The sequence below is a fragment of the Falco naumanni genome, chromosome 4 (assembly GCF_017639655.2).
Source record: "Falco naumanni isolate bFalNau1 chromosome 4, bFalNau1.pat, whole genome shotgun sequence".
In the NCBI taxonomy this organism is placed as follows: domain Eukaryota; kingdom Metazoa; phylum Chordata; class Aves; order Falconiformes; family Falconidae; genus Falco; species Falco naumanni.
The window spans coordinates 75,314,839-75,334,292 of NC_054057.1; the positions used below are offsets into that span (position 1 = coordinate 75,314,839).

Consider the following 19,454-nt stretch of genomic DNA (forward strand, 5'->3'; position numbering starts at 1 on the left):
TGTAACGCGATCGCCGCCCCCAGGCCCAGGCCGGCGGCCGCGGGGGGGCGTTCCCTGCGCGTCCGAGGGGGCGGGGGGGCGGGGTCACGTGACGCGCAACAGGCGCCGCCCCGCGGGGTGTGGCTGCGGGCGGCGCGCACGGATTGGCGGCGGCCGCGCGGGACGGTTGAGCCGGCGGCGCGCGCCATGGCGGCAGGTAGTGGCGGTTCCGGGGGGGGGGTGGGGGGCTTACCGAGGCGGCTGGGCTGGGGGTGCCGGGGCGGTACCGGGGCTGCTGGGGTCAGGCCAAGGGAGTACCAGGGCGGTACCGGAGTCGGGCACCGGGGTACCTCGGGTACTGGGAGTACCGGGGCTGCTGGGCTCGGGGCATGGGGGCACCGGGGCTGCTGATTCCACGGTACTGGGACCGCTGGACTTAGGCACCGGGGTACTGCGTGCACTGGGGCTGCTGGGGTCGGGGGTACTGGGGGACTACCGGGACTGCTGAGCTTGGAGCATGGAGGTACCAGGGCTGCTGGGCCCGGGGCACAGAGGTACCGAGGGGGCACCGCGGCTGCTGGGCTCAGGGCACGGGCATACCGGGGCAACACCGGGGCTGGGGGTACTCGGAGCACAGGGATATAAACGGAGGTGTCACCGATTGTGGGGGTGACACGGATCTGGGGGGACTTGAAGCATGGAGGTACTGAGTCCATCACCGGGGCTGGGGGGGGGGGCGGCACTCGGGTCAGGGGGAGGCTTGGAGCGTGGAGGTATTGGGGTGTCACTGGGGTGGGAGGACTAGGGGCACAACGTTACCGGGTCCATCACTGGGCCCCAGGCACAGGAGCGACACCAGGGCTGGGGGGACTCGGAGCACGGAGGTACCGGGGGCATCACCGGGGTTGGAGGGGCGTGGAGTATGGGGGTACTGGGGGCTGTCACCAGGGCACGGGGGCACAGGGTGCAGAAATAACAGGGTGGGGGACCTCAGGACATGGGGGTATTGGCAGAGTCCCCAGTACAAGGAATAACGGGGGACAGCCGGGCGGGGGTACTGTTCCCCTGCTGATCCCGGTGCTGGTACCAGTAGCCTGGCAGCATCCCTACCTGAACATCTTCAAGCATTTCCGCGTGGAGGAGTGGAAGCGCTCCGCCAGGGAGGGGGACGTGGCCGCCCTCAAGGTAACAGGGACACCGGCACCATGGGGTGGGGGGGGGGGAGGCAGCCACAGGTGGGCAGTGCTGACACCCCCATCCCCGCTGCCATCCCTTTCCCTGGTTTTGGAAGGACACGAGGCTGAAGGGAACCGTGTACCGGATCCGGAGCTCCACCCCTGCCAGCAGCTACCTGCAGCTGCCCCGGACGGGGACGCAGTCACTGGGGCTGGTGGGGCGCTACCTCTACCTGCTCTTCAGGCCCATGCCCCACAAGCATTTCGTGGTCCACCTGGATGTCACCACCAAGGTACATGACATGGGGTGGCCTCATTGAACCGTCGTGGCCTGATTGAAGGACCAGAGGGTGGCAGCGGTGGTCTTCTTGGGGTGTGCAGAATTTGACCGGTTCTTGTTGCTGATGGGGGGTTACCCCGAGGTGGGGATGGCTTCCATCCTCATGGCATCTCCACTGGGGACAGGAGACACAACCATGTGCGTTATTCTCTGCAGCATTTCCCTGCTGAAGCCACCAGGGTGACTAGAGCTCTGTGTGTGTCTGTCTGCTCAGGAAAACCAGGTGGTTCGCATCTCCTTCTCCAACCTCTTCAAGGAGTTCAAGTCCACGGCCACCTGGCTGCAGTTCCCCTTCATCTGCGGAGCGGCCAAGGGCTCACCATCCAGGCGCGGTGAGGAGTGTGCGGGGGGCTGCCACTGGTGGCACTGGGCTAGCACATCACCACCAAAATAAATTGGTAGAAAATAAATTAAAAAAGTTGACTTGATGTATTTGAGGAGGGTGAAGGGTGGTGGTTCTGAGAGGAGACTCAGCAGCTGGAAGGTGGGAGCTGTAGCTCCCAGGAGGGATGTCCCCATCCCTGTTCTCCCGAACAGCAGGGTGCCTTGTCAGGCTGGGCATGTGTCCATGGAGGCAGCAGGGCTGCTTGTCCGTCCTTTCCCACCCCTGCGCTGCAGTAGTGAGCTCTAAGGCGTGTTTTCCCCATCTCCCATTTTAGCCCAGACAAGCCAAGCCTGGTGGGAGTTGTGCCTGATAAATGCTTTTTACTCAGCTGCATTCATCTTGCGTCTCCCATTCCGCAAGGTCCGAGGTCTGTAGCATCTTTTCCTGTTTTCCCTTTTGCCACCTGCCACTCTCCTCCCCAGGTCTGGTGGGGGCAGCCCCTGGTGATGTGCGCTGGACCTGCCTGGTGCTTGATCTCCACTCCATCCTCTCCCTCTACCTCAACCGCCGTTACAGCCACCTGAAGAGCATCAGGCTCTGCTCCAATCTGCTGGTGAAAAACCTCTGCACCAGCGACTTGGTGTTTGACCCAGGTGGGGAGCCGAGACCTCGGGGCAGCCTCAGGTTTCTCCTGTGACTTCAACCCAGCCTGCATGGGACCTGGGGGGGTTTAAAGCTGTTTTTGCAGGCGTGATGCCAGCAGGGCTGTTTGCCCTGGGCTGCCATTGCTGTAGCAGTACGATATGGAGCAGAAAGGGCAAAATACTCAATACAACGTTAAGCTGGTGAATACAATCTCCTGACCTCTGGAGGCAGCAGTCCTCTCATTTTCCAGCTGTAAAAGTGAACAGTAAGAGCAAAGTTAAATATCTTACCAAAGTCAGAATATTTTTTCAGGGGAAAAAAAGGTGTTAAAAAGCCTCGCTCCTCTAATGCCTGTGCTTTTATCTGCTAGAATAGCCTGTGGGTTTTTTGTCTCGGAAATCTTTCAACCTGCTTCTTTTATTCACCTGCTCAATGTGGCAGAGATACTTAGGTCAAAACCTTTGTTTCTGCCTTTCTTTTTTTGTGCTGCAAATCTGCCTGAACTGCCTGACCTGCCAGAAGGCATCAGTGAGGAGGGAGTTAGAGATGCTGCTTTCAGATTCCTGAAACTTGTGATCTCATGGAGACTTTCATGAGTTCACAAATGCATGAAGGAAAGAAGATGAGAAAATGAGAAAAGAGCCTTAACACAAATCATGTGAAACTGCTGAATCACTGAACAGAAATCTAAGTGAATCTTTGGCCTGGCAGATTTATAACTCGACACCAAGAGTTTATGCTCTGGGGTCTTCTTTGGAGGTTGGGAGTTTCGGGAATCTGGTGCAAAGGTGCGTTAGTTTGTTACAGACCGTAGGGCTGTAATCTTTGTTTTCCAGGCATTCTCACAGAGGGAAGTAGTTTGTGCCAATGTCCCACAGAAAAAGGGATTTCAGCCAGCTTCGCAGGCCTTGGAGAGCTCACTCTCTTTATCTGTCCCCATGCTGCCAGGTGTGACCTTCTCCGAGGCCCAGCAAGCCGGCCTGGCCTGCCGCGGGGTCGCTCCCATGCCGCGGGACATGGCTTTCCCTGTTCCGGAGGGACAGAAGTGGCATGACCTCTACGACTACATCAGGTATGGCTGCTCCTGGCCATGCTCGGACCCGTGGTGGCTCCACGACCTCCCTGTTCCTGGGGGAAGGCAGGATGGGGAACGCTGCTTGAGGAATGATGGATCCAGACAAACCTGGGGCTCAAGTGGAGACATTTTGGTCACCCCAACTCCAGCATTTTGGTGGAGTTAACACATCTGCCCTGGTCTGAGCTTAACTGCTGATCGGTGATGTTTTGGGGCAGGAAAAAGGCTGTAGAGCACTCCTGTGCCTGGCGTGGACACCAGTCCTCTCTCTCGGTCTCTTGCTGGGATTGCTCCTGTGGCTACCAGCATAACGCAAGCCCTTCCTCTGCGCGTGCTGTTCCTAGGGAGCGTTTCAGCCCCTTGCTAATGTAAGGGGCAGTCTGACGGGCTGCTGTGTTGTCATCAACTGTAATGCCTCATCAGGGGTCAGGTGTCAGCGTACCTTCCTCAGCTTCACCGCTGGGCTCCCATCGCTGGTGAGGTTTTTGCCAGAGGATCATGTTGGTCATAGATCGCAGCTCGTTCCAGTCATTGGCTTAGCGGCTTTGCCCAGCGCTCGTGGTGCCAAGTTAACCCCTGGAAACTAACGCTGTAGATCAGACTTGGGAGGTACTTTAGTATCCTTATATTTCAGAGATGGTGGGGCAAAAGCAGGGAATCTTATAGGAGACAGTGAAGAGACTTTTGTGCCAGGATTTGTGGGTGCTAGCGCGATATCCTGATTACATGGCGCCTTCCTCTGATTTTGCTCAGGTTCCCATCCGAGGGGTCCAAGCTACCATACGACTCCATCCAGAAGAGCTGTCCCGGTCCTGCGGCAGGTGGGAAGGCTGGGGACAGCAGCCAAGGCTGTGCCACCCCAGGTGGGTGCCTTGGCTTTCCAGAAGAGCCCAACCTGCTCCTCATGTTGCCCAGGTGGCCAAGTCTCAGAGGACCCCGTTTGCCAGCTGCCCCAGCCAGTGACACTCACCAAAGCAGTCCGTGACCGACTGTCCCTCATCCATCAGATAATCAGTCCCAAAGCTGTAAGTGCACCGTGGAGGAGACTGTAGCCTCTTCCTTCCTGCCTCCCATGGAGTTTTTGCCACGCCTTGTCTTTGAGTTCCTTTAATTAAGATGTAGAAGGTGCTTGTTGTCATTTGCAGCTGATCCAGGCAGGTCAGCCCCCTGGTCTGGGCATGGTCTGTTGACCCTGTGGTCAGTTAATGCCCGGGTGGTTTGGCATGGCACAGCACAGAGCAGAGACAAGATAAATGCCGAGTACCTCTTAATCTCCAGACATCTATCCTCCCTGTCTCAACTGAGCCAGCAAATAGTTGTGTCTTCAAATTATAGATAAGGAATGAGGACTGGCGACTAAAGAAGTTGATGGGGTGCCCTCGGGGAGCAGAGCAGTGTGTGGAGTCTGGATGGCTGGGACTGCAGGCTGCTGCCCTCGCCCTTCCCTGCTGGTGGTGGTGTGGGAGCTGGTGCTTGCAATCAGCGTGGTGATGGGCTTTTGGAGAGGGACTGGGGAAAGCCATCCTTCTCAGGCTGTGGAGAGGGAGAAAGTGAGGAGTCTGACCCCTCTGCTGTTCTGAACTGGGAAGCACCAAGCAGCCTGGCCAGGTGCTTTTAGCCTCCCCTGCTCAGTGGAGAGAGGGCAGCCCTTCAGAGACTGCTCAGGGCTGGATCTTTCCTGGAGCTCTGGTTTGCTGTCTGGAGGAGGCAAACTCTGCACAGACAACACTGGCAGCGTAGGGAGAGCAGCTGGTTAACGTACCTGGCCGAGCTAGGTACTTACAGGGATGCTCTCCCTCCTTGTTTGTATTTGCTGTGAAGAGTCACCTGGGGAGATGTGGTTGTCTCCCTGTGCCTTTGTGGTGGGTGGAAGGTGCTGGGAGGAGGGCTGAGCTCTATCTGAGGCTTTGCTCTTTCTCAGATGCCACGCCGGTGTCGGGTAATTACAAAAAGCATCCCTGAGGTTCACCTGACAGCCCCAGGGCCTTGGGGAGCCATGCCTGCTGGGAACCAGGAGCTAGAGAAGCACCAGCGACTACCCAGTGTTGGGGACACCGGGCAGTCACCGGCAGTCAGTGATGGTGCCATCCACGTCTATGCTCACCAGAAGAGCAAACAAGCCAGCCGAACTGTCCACGTCGGCTCAGAGGAGGTGGGTGAGGCGCTGAGGAGTCACAGGAGCTCAAGAGTGGCTTTGGGACGCTTAGGGCTGGTGCTTGTGAACCTGCCAGAAGCAGCAAGAGGAGATGCAAGCTTCAGGCTGGAGTTTCAGTTAATCCTATGGAGTTCTTTCGCTGATGTTAGTTTTTGTGACTAGCAGTTCTCCTTTCCACTAGTATCTTACTTGCCTTGAAAGAGGGAGCTTGTGATCAAGTGCACTGGCCTTAAGCCAATAACGTATGTTTGCTAATTTGCCCAGAGCATGTATGGGAAGGACCCTGGATCAGGCATGCCAGCCTGCAGGTGGACCTCTGCCTGCAGGGTAAGAGGACAGCCCTTCCCGCAGCAGCCACCGGCTCTCTGGGCATTGCCAGGGCGCTGGGAAGGGCTGGCTGCAACCCCCAGCCTGGGTGGGAGAGCTGCTCAACACCGGCAAACCCCAGCTCCTCCCTCCAGCCAGCTCCGACTTCTGCCAGGTTCGGTAATTTAAAGCCATCCCCTCTAGCAGGAGGGGACCAAAGCTGCCTCTGTGCTTTAGAGAGAAACAAGTGATGGGGACGGAAGGGCCCTGTGGGCTGAGGACCTCCATCCAGCTCTAAGTGCTGTCTGTCTTTTCCAGAGGCTTTTACCAGATCCCATCCTGAAGCTGAGAACGATTATTGGCTTCGGAGGCTGCAGCACCAAGTGGGTCAGTAACTCAGGCGGTTTGGGGAGTTGATCTGTAATCACGTGGCCGGTGTATTGATTTTTTGCAGGCACGAAAGGCAGCTGAGTGCCACCCTTCCTGTACTTCTTGATGGGGAAAATGACCCCAAAGCAGATAGGCACAAGCTTATGTTTGTGCATAGGTCTTCTGCTGCTATGGCGGTGAATTAAAAATTATGGGGGCCTTATAGCTGGAATAGATCATTTAGGTTGGAAAAGACCTTTAAGATCTAGTCCATCTATTAATCTAGCACTGCTAAGCCCACCACTAAACCATGTCCCTGAGTGCCACATCTACACATCTTTCAAATAGCTCCAGGGATGGTAACTCCACCACCTCCCTGGGCAGCCTGTTCCAGTGCTTGATGAACCATTCAGTGAACAAATGTTTCCTAATACCCAGTGTAAACCTCCCCTGGTGCAACTTGAGGCAGTTTCCTCTTGTCCTGTCTCTTGCTACTTGGGAGATGAGACCTACTCCCACCTCACTACAACCTCCTTTCAGGTAGTTGTAGAGAGCGATCAGGTGCCCCCCCGAGCCTCCTTTTCTCCAGATGAAACCACCCCAGTTCCCTCAGCTGCTCCTCATCAGACTTGTGCTCCAGCCCCTTCCCCAGGTCTCACAGCTTCCGCGTTTTATCCCATTAAAACTAGAGCTGCTTTGTAGGACTCTGGAAAGGAGGAGCTGTGTTTGGATCATTTCTGTGGGGCACTGTGCCTCACAGGAGCCCGGCTTGCCGTCTGTGTTAGAGACAGGGTGGGTTTGGTTCAGCCAGTTCAGAGCTCTGCCAGCAACATCTTTGCCCTTGTATCTGCTGTTCATGTCGTAGACATGATTGGTACAGTAAATCCACTGAATTAAGTAGGATGTTGGCTGGGTTTTAGTTTTCCTTTGCGAGTTAGAAGCTCAGCCCGTGTGCGGAAGAGCATCCCCTCACCTGCATGCGTGCAGCAAATCTGCTGAAGAAATCTTTGTGGGTCCAGCCTAGGACCTGGTGCATCTCTGGGGGTCCCGCGGCCCTCTCATTGCGGTCTCGGTCCTGCAGGCACTGTGGACTCAGAACAACGCTGCGGTGGTCTACCCCTGCCACGCCGTTATAGTGGCCCTGCAGATCCAGACCGGAGAGCAGAGGTTCTTCCTTGGACACACGGATAAGGTAACTCCTTACAGAGCCATACAGTAGCGCCGTCCTTGTGCCCCAGATGTACCCTGAGTCCCAGTGCTTCTGGAGAGCCACTGACCTGGTGCTTCCCGCAGGTGTCGGCGCTGGCCTTCAACGGGAGCAGCACCTTGCTGGCTTCTGTGCAGGCTGGTCCCCTGAGCGTGCTGCGTCTCTGGGACTTCCCGACAGGCAGCTGCCTCTCCGTGTTTAAAACCCACATCCACTCCCTCTTGTCCCTGAGGTGGGTTTCAGCCTGGGTGCAGGGATGCATTCGGGTGGGTGAAGTGTTGCAGCACGGCAGCTTTTCTGTGCTATTGGGCCGTGAAAAACCAGGGGTGAGTTACAGCTCTGCTTCAGTTGCCTGTGTTTATCACTGAGACCTGCTGGCAGCTGGCCTGGAACAGCCGATATGCTGCCAGCTCCCTCCCGAGCTCATCCCTCAGGCTGTGCTGTCTCCCCATACCCACAACTTGTCTCCTTTTATTCCCCGCTGAGTACACTCGGAGTACAAGGAGTTGCGTTTCACCAGGTGGCCTCTTCTTGCAGCTTTTCCTACAGCGGAGCCATTCTGTGTGGTGTTGGAAAGGATGGGCACAGCAAAACGGTGAGAACTGAAACTTGGAGGTTTCCCTGCCCTGTGAACAAGCGACATGAGATGACTGTTCTCCCGGATTATGTAGTTATTCTGCAGACAAACCTCTGCTCTGGGCTTTCCTTGGCATGTTCTTCACTGCAGTCAGAGGGAAATCCCTTCCATTAGGTGCTTAAAAAATACTTTCCTTCTACCTGATGCTTGTGAGCGTTCCTCAGCTGCAAGCAAAAAAAATGCTTTTGGAAGCAGCTCGAGAGAGCTGCTGGGGCTGAGGTTTGGGGCTGTTTCTGTCGCTAGTGTGGCACAGCCCAGCTCTGAGCCCAGGCAGGGTGATGGAGGGGGCTGTGTGATTCTGCCTGTACCCTGTGGGGATCGCCGCAGGCTCAGGCGCAGCGATGCTGCCCGCCTCCACAGCCATTCTGGCCCACAGGGCTGGGGGTGACACGTGTTTGTGTGGCATTTTGAGCTGGAAGGCTTTCAAACACGTAGTGAAGGAATGGGGACTGAAGTGAGAGGGTCAGCACTGGCTGGAGCCCCAAACACCTCCCCATTTTTGTTTGTTTGGGGTTTTTCTAGGGCATTTAGGGCAAGATGTGAGGTTTAATCTTTCAGTTCTGAGCATTGCCCACATCGCTGCTGGAAGGGATGCTGGGCACTGAAGCTACCACCCACCGATGTAGCTAGGGGATGACGCAGATCCCACATGTAGCAGCCAAAAATAAAATTGTTTCATGGGACTGGGGGTTTTGCTTTATCAGTGGAACTGTTCTCATCCACTGATCCCTTATTGACGACCACCAGCAATTAGCTGTGCCATTGCTAACTGCGTGTTGCCTGCAGGAAAAAACAAACACTGCTCTGGTTTTGTTCCCAGCACGTGGCAGTGGTCTGTGATCTGAGTGGGAGCTGGTGAGCTAAAACTGGGGAGTGGGGCATCAATAAGGCAAAAGCAGGATGGGAAGATGGGTGCTGGCTGGGAACACCTCTCCCAGGGTGATGCCTCAGCCCACCCCAGCCTCCAAGGTGATCCTGGCTCTGTTTTTAATGCTATTCTGAAATGCAGAGCATCAAATCACCTGCGTTTCTTCACCCATCTGCCCCTTTCCTTTGAGGAAAGGGTTTGACTCTCTCACCCCTTGTGGTGGGTGCCCCGAGCATGCAAACCTGCATGGGAGCGAAGTGCTGTGAGAGCCGGTGCAGCCGCCTTTGTGCTACCTCTAGCCCCAGCAGCCCAGCTCAGCCCTGGTGCAGCTCCTGTGTCTCAGCAGGCAGAGTTCCCACTCCTCTGTGGATTTTTTTTCCAAGTCTGAGCCCTGTTGCCAGGCAGCCCTAGGATTTAGAACCTATAATTATGGATGCCAGAGAAGAATATTGCTATGAAGCTTTGCAAAGCTGTTGGACTGTCCTAAACCCTCTGTGTGAGAGGGTTTTTGTTTCCCCTGCTTCAACTCTGCTATCAATACATTGTGCCCAGCTCTGGAGCAGGCTCCTGTACGTGCAGCTGCCCAGCTGCTGTGATGAAAAGCTCTTTTGCTGCCAAGTTTTCCACGTTTGAGCAGCTCTGCCATTGTGTTTTCTTGCTTCAGATGGTGGTGGTGTGGAACACTGCTCAGGTGACCCGTGACGGAGAGGTGGCCGTGCTGGCCAAAGCACACACAGATGTGGACATCCAGGCCTTGAAGATCGCTTTTTTTGATGATACCAGGTAGCATGCAATGAAAATAAATCAAAAGCACTGGTTCTGGCGTGGCTGCGGGGGGAATTGCAGGGCTGCAGCCATCTGTTTGCTGTCCCCACTCTGCGTCCTGGCTGTCAGCTGGTGGCCCTTGGGGCACTGGCCTTTGCCGGGTGCTTGGGAGGTCCTGCCTGGCTCTCACGCAGCCTCTCCCGGGACAGGATGGTGTCGTGCGGCCGGGACAACATCAGGCTGTGGCGAGTGCGGGATGGAGAGCTGCGCTCGTGTCCCATCAAGCTGGGCGAGTACCATTCCCTGGAGTTCACTGACCTGGCCTTCGCCGAGGGGCACACTGCCGAGCGGGAGCCGCAGGACCGCGCGCTGTAAGGGGCTGCCACAGCTTTTGGCTGCTTCCCTTCCCCCTTCCTGCCTCTGCGGTATCCCCTAGCTACATCGGTGGGTGGTAGCTTCAGTGCCCAGCATCCCTTCCAGCAGCGATGTAGGCAGTGCTCAGAACTGAAAGATTAAACTCACACCTTATCCTAAATGCCCTAAAAAAACCCCAAACAAACAAAAATGGCGAGGTGTTTGGAGCTCCAGCCAGTGCTGACCCTCCCGTTTCAGTCCTCATTCCTTCACTATGTACTTGCAAGCCTTCCAGCTCAAAGCACCACGCTTTGCTCAGGCTCTCCCTATAAAATACAGGTGCCCCCTGGAGCTGGGAGAGCCCCCTCCTCCTCGGCATGCTTGGCTTCCCAAAAGAAATTGGGCTGCTTGCAAAATAGCCCAAGAAACGGGTATTCCTCTTGCTGTACTGCTGTTTCTTAGTGAATCACTCCCCACTCGAGCCTCGTGGTTAGCTTTCTGTTGGCAGCAGGAGGAGTGCGGTACATATCCTTTTGCACACAGACAAGCACACGCTTTTTTGGGTTTTTGGGGGTTTTTTTTGTTGTTGTTTTATTTTAATCATCAAAGTCAGACCAGCTCAGCTGGCCCCATCTTTCCCTGAGCTGTGCCCTGTGGCAGAGGGATGTTCATTTCTGCAGTCTGTGCTGGGCTTTTAGCTCTTTTGCTAATTAAGGTTTCAAAGGGATGGGAAATAAAATAGGAAGTTCTGCCTTGGCTGTAGATCTGTAGGGCAGCGCGTGGAAAGGTGCCCTTGGACACCTTGTTGACCTGTTACATTACCAGGAACCAGAATTGCTTTCCATCAGGCAAACCGTTTAACGGGTGAACCGAGCTGGGCTTTAACTAAACCCTGCCAGCACTGCTTCTCTTGCCCCCGGTGTGCCAGAGCAGGGGTCTCTCTCCCGTACAGCTTTGTCTGCAGCAAGAGCGGCCACGTCTTGGAGGTGGACTACAAGAACGTCTGCATGAGGAGCGCACGGCGGCTCCTGCCTGCACGGCCAGACGGGGCAGGCGGTGGCTCAGGTAGGAATACCCGCAGGCAGGGAGCACCTCAACCATCCTCGGGGTCCAAAATGACCATAGATAAATCTCTGGTAAAATAAACCAGATACTTACCTACTTCCAAGGATTATTTTGGGTTGATTAGATCATTGCTGGCTATTTGCCTTTTAAGTGCTGCAAATAGTCTTCCTTAGTACAGCAAAGTATAATTTTAAGAAAGAATTTGAGCGTTTTAAATGCTGATTGCACTTTCAGAGAAACACTACTTTTAGAAACATGAAACAAGGTCTTAATTTGCTGATGGGAGTCTTAATGTAGAGATGGAAAAAGAGCTAAGCAGACCAACGAAAAAGATGAATTGAGGGATTTTTTCCATTATTCAGCCTGTGCAGAGTGTTTAGGAAATCTTTGTTGCTGTATACTAAGTAGTACAGCTTTCAGCTCTTCCATTAATTTTAACAGTGGGAAGAATTTTCTTTCAAGTGTGATTGCTCTGATATCTTAAAACTTAGTGCATACTTTGCTCTGGCAAATTGAGCTGATTAATCTTGAGCATGCCCCTTTGAGAGAGGTATGTGATTCCGGTTCTCACTTCGTGGACGAGAAAACGCCCAAGAGGAGATGAAACGATGTCCTTGGGTGTCCTGGTAGCAGTGCTGGCTCTCACCAGTGCTTTGACCGCTGGACTTTATACCTGAATCAAAACCTCCCAGTTTCTTTAGATCTGTATTCTCTCTCCCTCCTCAATGTGCTGCAGAGAGGATTTGAGATGTGGAATTGAAAGGGGTTTGTATCTCAGGCAGTTAATCTAGTATGTCCCTTGCCACAAGAACCTATTCAAGGCAAAAGTACGACGGGGTTTAACAAGTGGGAAGATTTTTCCATGCCTGGTGGGAGTTGCACAGTGGTAAAGAGGAGAGCTGGAAAGGGTTAGGCACTGAACATATGCTGAGTGCGGAGAAGGACTTGCTGAGACTCTTCAGCCTACGCTATCGTCACCATGGGGTTCCTGGCTGCTGCTTCCAAGACTTTCAGCCTCTGGTCCAGGATGGGGCAACCCCCGGGTTGGGTTTTCTTGTTTCAGCTATACCAGGTACTGTTGTTTTTGGGGTTTTCAGGCCCTGGGATCGCTATAAACAGTATCAGCATCTCCTCAACCTTCTGTGCCACGGGTTCAGAAGATGGCTACCTGCGGCTGTGGCCACTGGACTTCTCAGCTGTCATCTTAGAGGCGGGTGAGTAGAGCTGCAACGATGCTTCTGAGCTCCGCACCTCTGTCAGCCTGCTGCTGTGAAGCCAGAGCTCCGCTGCCACGTCTCCTAAAGCAATGCTCATGAGCGAGGGCATCTTTCATACCTACTGTCTCTGGGGGTGACTGGCTGACTGGCTTGGAAGTCTTCAATGACAATTGTTCATTCTTGTAACTGGTAGGAGAAAGGCAGGGTCTCCTGGGTGACAGCAGGCACTCTATCTCAATTTCTGTGCCCTTGTACCCATGGCTCACCTGTCCGTGAAAACTTATGGGAGAATTTGAGTAGTTCTTCACTCTTTTTGAAACAATCACCGTAACAGCAGAGCCCAGGGACTTCTAGAAAGGGCAGAGACTAATTTCCCACTAAACTCAAACCTGCAAGCATTCAATCTTCAGGCTGTGGGATGCTCATTCCTGTGTGCATTACTTTCCTACATGTACACCTGGTTTGGTAGCTGTGTTCCAGCCGCTGCTGCCCCTTCTCCAGGGGGGTTTGCTGACTCCTGTGTCTTTCCCCAGAGCACGAGGCTCCGGTGAGTTCTGTCTGCATCAGCCCGGACAGCTGCAAAGTCTTGTGCACAACGGCTGCTGGGAACATGGGCTACCTGGCTATCCAGTCCCGGGACTACAACACCCTCATGCGCTCTCACAAGGACTCCATTCTGGCGTTCTCTGTGGAGGGGACGTGGAATCGGATGGCAACAGTGTCCCAGGACAGTACCATCAGAGTCTGGGACCTTGTCTCCATGCAGCAGGTAGGGGAGACGAGAGTCAGTAGGTGTCTCGCGTTTCTTAATAATCTCCCTGGTCTGTGTTTGGTCCAGTTATCAAAGCTCCACAGTTTGGGAGCCCTTAAATGTCCTCCCTGAAGCGTGAGAGGGTACCATGGGCAAGAAATTATTTGGGAGTATGGAGTTCTGAGAGTGTTACCTTAATGCATAATTTGGCCTTCTGAAGGTATTGCCAAACAAAAATATTTTCTTTTCCTCTGCATTTTGAATATTGCTGTTTAACACAAAGCATAACACCCAAGGGCTTTATCTAAATGCCCAAAGACCCAGGCCCTCCCAGGGCTTTAGAGTAATCTCTAAATGACTCTAAAGACCAGGATCAGATTTCTGGTGTGGGACTTGCCCGTGGTGGGGGTCTGCGGCTGTTCCGCTGTCAGGTATGGCTGCTGGGCAGAGCTTTATCCAGCTTCGTGCCTGTGGCGTGTCCCTTCCCCACAGCTGTACGACTTCACCGCTGCTGAGGAAATGCCGTGTGCTGTGGCCTTTCACCCTGCCCAGCAGATCCTGGCCTGTGGCTTCGACAGCGGGATGGTGCGGACCTTCTCCTTGGCTGCCTCTGATCTCCTGGTGGAGCACAAGTGAGCGTTTGCCACGGGAGCCACACCGGGGCAGGCGTGGGTCTAAGCGGGTTCCTGGCAGAAGCCATGGTGGTAATCGAGGAGGTGGGAAAAGTGCTTTTCTTGAGCTTGGTGATCCTCACATCCCGGCTGAGTGGTTTTCAGGCAGAGCGAGCCCGCTGCGCCAAGGCTCTGGGTGGTAGAATCCAACCCGGGAAGGCTATGGGGGCTCTCCCTGTGACATCCCAGTGGGCAGCTGGCCATCAGTAGGAAAGAGCTTGTCCTAGAGAGCAGCTGAACAGGGAGCCCTTGCAAGCTTCAGCGTGGGCAGCGCAGGATGCTTCAAAGGGGGAGGGAGCATATCCCATCCAGGGACAGCTGGAGTGCTGCATGCACTTGCTGCTCAGTTTTCCAAAAAGTTGAAGTGTTGATTGTGCTGGGCTGCTGCAGGTGTGAGCATGGTGGGGTCCTCTGCCTGTCCCTGATGATTTTGTTCTCCTGGGTTCTTCACCGTGTTGTGCTTGGCATTGCTACTATTTTCTGGGGGTCTGTTTGGTTTTTTTCCTTCCCTTTTTCATGTTTTCTGCCTTCTTTCAGGCAGCACCGCACTGTGATCACTGGACTGACCTTCTCTCCAGATGGCAATTTCATGTTCAGCTCCTGCTTGCACGGCACTCTGGCTCTTTACAGCTGTATGGCGCAGAAAAGCCGTGTCCTGAGAGTCCTGGGTAAGGCTCTGGGGTTGTGGGCTGCCTTTCTTCTTTTTTTTTTTTTAATTAGCACAGACACCCTAGCACCAAAGCCAAACCAGATTCAGCCTACTCAGAGAGATATTTTATGATGAACCTTCTGAGCTGTGTCACTTGTGTTTATACTGTATGTGTGAGCAAGCCCTGGTGACTGCCAGCCTTCCCCTACCTGTCCTGGTTCAAATGCTCTCAGTTTGCTTGGTGTTATGATTTCGTGAATGGGCTGAAATCATAGAGATTTATCTGTGCCCAGGCCCCAACTCTTTCTGTTCTCTGGATGTGCGGTTTAATTTGTTTAAACTGGATTGTTTCCCTAATCCTGTCTGCAGCACAGCTGCACAAAGCGCTGTGCTGGTGAATGGAGAAGGTGGGGAGCTGCGGGCAGGGGAAGCAGTACAGGGCAGTTTGGAAACATTAATGTCACTTTTAATGTGTGCCTTTGAAATAGGCTGTGGCAGCACAAGCTTGGGCAGGGAGGGGGAGCTCCGTTATGCAATATTGTATAAAGAGGAGCATCGTGCCTCAAGAAGTGTGCAGTTGAAGTAGGTGGAGAAGGAACAGGGGCTTGGAGAGACCAGGGAATGTGTCCAAAATCACCCAAGGTTGGTGTCAGTGCTGCAGCTGGACCTTTACATGTTGACACTTGCTCTGAAACGGTGTTCGCTGCCTGGCCGTGTTGCAGGACTGAACAGTGGAATTTTGCTGGTGGAATAAATAAAGAGAATTGCTGTGATTTCTGTGATTTTTAGACCTATGGGTCTATCTGCCCACCAGACTGACATCAGCGTGGTGGGGTTCGGCACTGACCTTGTTCTGTGCAGGGTTCAGGCACCCAGGCTGCAGCTGAGATCTCACCTTCATAGCTCCTTGTTGCAGCTTCTTGTAACACTAAAAAATAAGCACTAAAATCAATTTTATTCCCTTGACTTTGTTCTGCTCTCCTTGAAAACACTGCACGTTCAGTCAGGCAAGAAGCCATGTATCTAGACCTCGTCTTTGAGGTGGTTCACTGCATGTCTTGGACGTCGCAGATAAAATTTGTAGCGTCTTCTACAACAGAGGTTGCTTCTTTCTCAGGCCAGAACGTTAACCCAAGGCTGAGTCAGAGGCAGGAGAAACTGTAGCTACTGTCACAGAGCGAGCTGGCTGCAGCGGGGGCTTTGCTCCTCTCTTCACTCCCTCTCTCTTGCTGTGGCCCTCAGGCAATGTGGTGGCCCGGGACACTGGCAGCATTCCGGATGCTTTGGTGGTCAGTGGGGACAGCCGTCTCTTGGCCTTCGTGGGTCCCTCCCAGTACGTTGTGACCGTGATGGAGGCCTGCTCTCTAGATGAGGTACCCAGGAGGCTCCCCGCGTTCCTGGGGGAGGGTGCTGAGGGGAGCACGTGCTGCAGAGTGCCATGGGCAGGAGGGGGAATTCCCACCGGCTGCATCCGATGAGACAGATCAAGGGCCTTGGACACCAGCAGTGTTGGCAAGGGCCTTTCCCCACACAGCAGGCACTTGCAGTGAGGTTTGTTTTCCATTCTGTGAGATAGAAACAGCAAAGTCTGGGTTTCTTCTTCTCTGGCTTCATTCTCCTCTAGAAGGTTCATCTGGAGAAGTGTTGTGTAGGCTTGTCAGCTCCGACCTCTCTGAGCTGCGCTCTCCTAGGCAGCAGGGACATTGCCAGGACCCTGCAGCCCCTCATTAGGTGGGAAGGGAAGGGTCTGGGGGGCTCCATATCCTCGTGTTGGGAGAGCCACAAGAGCAATCCTGAGGCTTCTGCAGTATTTGCTGCAGGACATTGGTTCAGTAGCTCCTTATTTTACAGCTGCTGAGAGTGGACATCAGCATCCTCGATTTGAATGGCACAGCCATGGACTCTGCAGTGAGAGTCTGCTTTGCTCCTGTGCCTCGAGGCGAGCTCCTGGTATCCACTTCTTCCAATAAAATCCTGGTGCTTGATGCAAAAACAGGACGGCTGGTGCGAGAGGTAAGAGGCTGAAATTCATGCACTGAGGTCTCGTGTCACGTGGGGCTTGGGTGCTTCATGTTACTGTATGAGGCTAAATGAGAAAGGAGCTCATCCTGGTGTTCACAGGCTTCAGAGAAACATGGGTGACAACCTTGTAGCTATCCTGCTATGGTCATGCTTAGGGTGAGCCCAAGCTTGTCCTTGTTTTCCAGGCTGTCACACTCCTGTCCTCTTGCTGAAGCATGAGTAAGGATATGAACTAGCTCAGTTAACGCTGCTGGTGCTGTTTCTTCTCCTCAGGTGTCTCCCGTGCACAAGCTGTCCTGTTCCTCCTTGGCACTGAGCAAGGATGGCAGGTATCTGCTCACCGCTGGTGACAGAGTTATCAAGGTGTGGGACTATCAGATGCGCTTCGATATCAACTTCCAGGTACTGCCCACAAAGGGAGGGAAAGGGGTTGGTGTTGCATTTCTCAATCCCTGGAGAAGAGAGTGGCAAAAGCCCTCTGTCTGACTTGACCCAGTGTTCCCAGTGCCGGTTTGTCCAGCAGCTGAGAAACATAGCCCTGCTCCCACGTGGTAGTAACACTGGGCTCCGAGCGCGGGCTGGGGCTGCCACAGCACCACACGTAGGGAGACCCTCTGTGAGGGACGGAGGTCGGTGTTACCTGTGTGCTGGGGACAGAGCCACCCAGAGAAGAAAAGGGCTCGCCCTGGGTTTCAAAGGTACTGGGAGCTGGGGTAAGACCTTGGGGGTTTTCAGCTTCTTGCGTCCCCAGCTCAGCACGCTGCAGGACAGCCCGAGGCGGATCAGCCCTAGGTCTGAGCACTGTCGGTGTGGTGCTGGCCTCCGAGCGGGTCTTCTGCTGAGACCTGTAGGCACTGGCTACGTGGGGCTGGGAGTGGAGTAACCCCCAACCCTGAGGGCAGGTGCGGTGATGGGAAGGTTCAAGGTGCGCTCTCTCCCAGGTGTACATCGGCCACTCGGAGCCAGTGCGCCAGGTGGCCTTCACTCCAGACCAGCGGCACGTCATCAGCATCGGAGATGCCATCTTCCTCTGGGATTTCCTAGCTCTGCCTGTGGAGAGGTCACCCGCAGCTGGGTAAGTGCCCGGTGCTGGGCAGTGCCTTCCCCTGCCCCGTCCCCTCCCGGTGTAACGCCAGTCCCTTTGCCTTTCCAGGGCTCGTTCCCCGGAGGCTGCCCTGCTGCTGGGAGCAGGTGAGTTGCCTCCTCCCATGAGTTGTGCTGGCTGGTGGGTTGGCAGCTCTTCCACAGCTGCCCTTCATGGCAGAGGGTAGGGGGTGGGGGTTTTTGGTTCCTTCCCTGAGGAAGTCACAAAGCGGGGGGGCTAGCCAGCTAATTAGTCCCAAAGAGCAGTCTGCAATTAACTGGCACCTCTCGGTGGGAGTCTGCCAGGGAGGGGATGTTATGAGCAGAGCCGCTCTGGGTTTTCTGGTAGGTCTTTCAGCTTTTGCCTTCTGTTTCTCCCTGCCTCCGTCTCTTCTGTTGTCTTTTTCCCTGCCCTCATTGTCCCTCCCTCTCTCTGTCCCTCCCTTTCTTGAAGGACAGAGGAGAAGCAGCTCCTCCTGTGCAGGAGGAAGCTGGAGAAATGAGCTTGGGGGTATCGCCATGGAGCAACCCAGGAGGACAAGAGGATCTAAGGGATGAAGGGAATTATACAAACCCTTTTTCTTCCCGCAGCGGGGAGCTCCGAGAAGCTAAAGGATGCCTCTGAGACGCCTCGGCAGACTGTGCCTCTTCCATTGTTGGCCTCGCCACCATGTTTGGATGTCAGCCCTGTCCACCAAGCAGGATGTCGAAGTAAGAGGAACTGCTTGCAGGAAAGGGGTGGAAGAATCTTTTTCTAGGAAAAACTGTCTAGTTTAGCAGCATCCTTGGAGCCATCCTTGCCCGTGATCCCCTTCTGCAGACTGACAGACCAGTCTGCGCTTCCCTTCCCCTAAGCTGAAGAAAGCCAGCCAGAAGCGTTGGGGTTCAGCACCACTTTATCCTCTGCTCTCCCCCACGGACGAAGCTGCTGGCACAGCTTCTCTGAGGGCTGCGGTAAATACCTTGTCGGACATACCCGGTAGGAAATGCCTGCTTTGCCCTCTGCCCTAGCAGATGGACTGTTACACAGAGCAGGAGAATGTCACTGTCAGAAATCAAAGGGTCGGTCACACATGAAGTGTTCCTGAAGGACACGGATTGCTCTGTCCTCCCAATAATTTTTCTCTTCAGGTATTTTCTCCGAGTCGGACAAAGAGGAGGAGGAGGCAGATCTGCCAGGCGGCAGCAGTGTGGTGGCGAATGGAGACAGAGATGCCTCAGTCTTCGTGGTGGAGTCGGTCAGGAGCAAGGAGCTTGTCGTGAGGCCCAAAGGGAGGCAGGAGAGCTTGGGGTCTCCTGGAGAATCCACACACGGTAAATCTGGGGTGCTCCCACCTCTTACAGAGCTTCGCTCTTTGGGGCCCTGTGTGCAGGCCTGCACAGCAGCTCGGTCTGTCCCTGACAAAAAAGAAAGATCATTATTAATGTGGTATAGATAGACCTGGACACGTGCTCTGAGTTGTGAGATGAAGGGCAGCAACGTGTTCCTTGGGGTCTTCCCTTGGGTGCGATTTACCAAGGGAAGCAGTGAGGGAAGCTCATGCTGGTCCCCAGCGCTGCTGCTTTTTCTGGCTCTTTCCCTGCCGCTGCTTCTAGGCACACCGCGAGCCCCTCTTCGGCTTGGAGCCAATATCATCTCTAAGTGGCACGTCCTATTAAACCCGGCAGAAATTAAAGCTCCCAGTGTCTCTATTAATAGATGCACAGCCCGAAAGCTGCGGCAGTTGTGGCAAGCTGCCAGAAGCCGGCAGCTGCCAGCGCTCAGCCCCAGGCAGGGCTTGTTGGAAAGCTTCAAC

General features: G+C 54.5%; 1 protein-coding gene across 1 annotated transcript in view; it reads left to right on the plus strand.

Moving 5' to 3' along the window:
* Positions 1-138: 138 nt before the first annotated feature.
* LOC121086502 (mitochondrial Rho GTPase 2) overlaps positions 139-19,454 on the plus strand; it is a 45,039-nt gene continuing 25,723 nt past the window's right edge. The window contains exons 1-27 of the mRNA XM_040590366.1: positions 139-196; positions 1,070-1,164; positions 1,271-1,447; positions 1,709-1,826; positions 2,302-2,472; positions 3,413-3,536; positions 4,293-4,360; positions 4,455-4,564; positions 5,461-5,691; positions 6,319-6,387; positions 7,451-7,561; positions 7,663-7,808; positions 8,114-8,171; positions 9,746-9,864; positions 10,056-10,217; positions 11,153-11,265; positions 12,363-12,479; positions 13,016-13,251; positions 13,726-13,865; positions 14,442-14,572; positions 15,796-15,926; positions 16,405-16,566; positions 16,849-16,977; positions 17,517-17,650; positions 17,729-17,766; positions 18,250-18,369; positions 18,790-18,972. Coding sequence (XP_040446300.1) covers positions 187-196; positions 1,070-1,164; positions 1,271-1,447; positions 1,709-1,826; positions 2,302-2,472; positions 3,413-3,536; positions 4,293-4,360; positions 4,455-4,564; positions 5,461-5,691; positions 6,319-6,387; positions 7,451-7,561; positions 7,663-7,808; positions 8,114-8,171; positions 9,746-9,864; positions 10,056-10,217; positions 11,153-11,265; positions 12,363-12,479; positions 13,016-13,251; positions 13,726-13,865; positions 14,442-14,572; positions 15,796-15,926; positions 16,405-16,566; positions 16,849-16,977; positions 17,517-17,650; positions 17,729-17,766; positions 18,250-18,369; positions 18,790-18,972 — 3,403 coding nt within the window. The 5' untranslated portion in view covers positions 139-186. The remainder of the gene's footprint in view (positions 197-1,069; positions 1,165-1,270; positions 1,448-1,708; positions 1,827-2,301; positions 2,473-3,412; positions 3,537-4,292; positions 4,361-4,454; positions 4,565-5,460; positions 5,692-6,318; positions 6,388-7,450; positions 7,562-7,662; positions 7,809-8,113; positions 8,172-9,745; positions 9,865-10,055; positions 10,218-11,152; positions 11,266-12,362; positions 12,480-13,015; positions 13,252-13,725; positions 13,866-14,441; positions 14,573-15,795; positions 15,927-16,404; positions 16,567-16,848; positions 16,978-17,516; positions 17,651-17,728; positions 17,767-18,249; positions 18,370-18,789; positions 18,973-19,454) is intronic.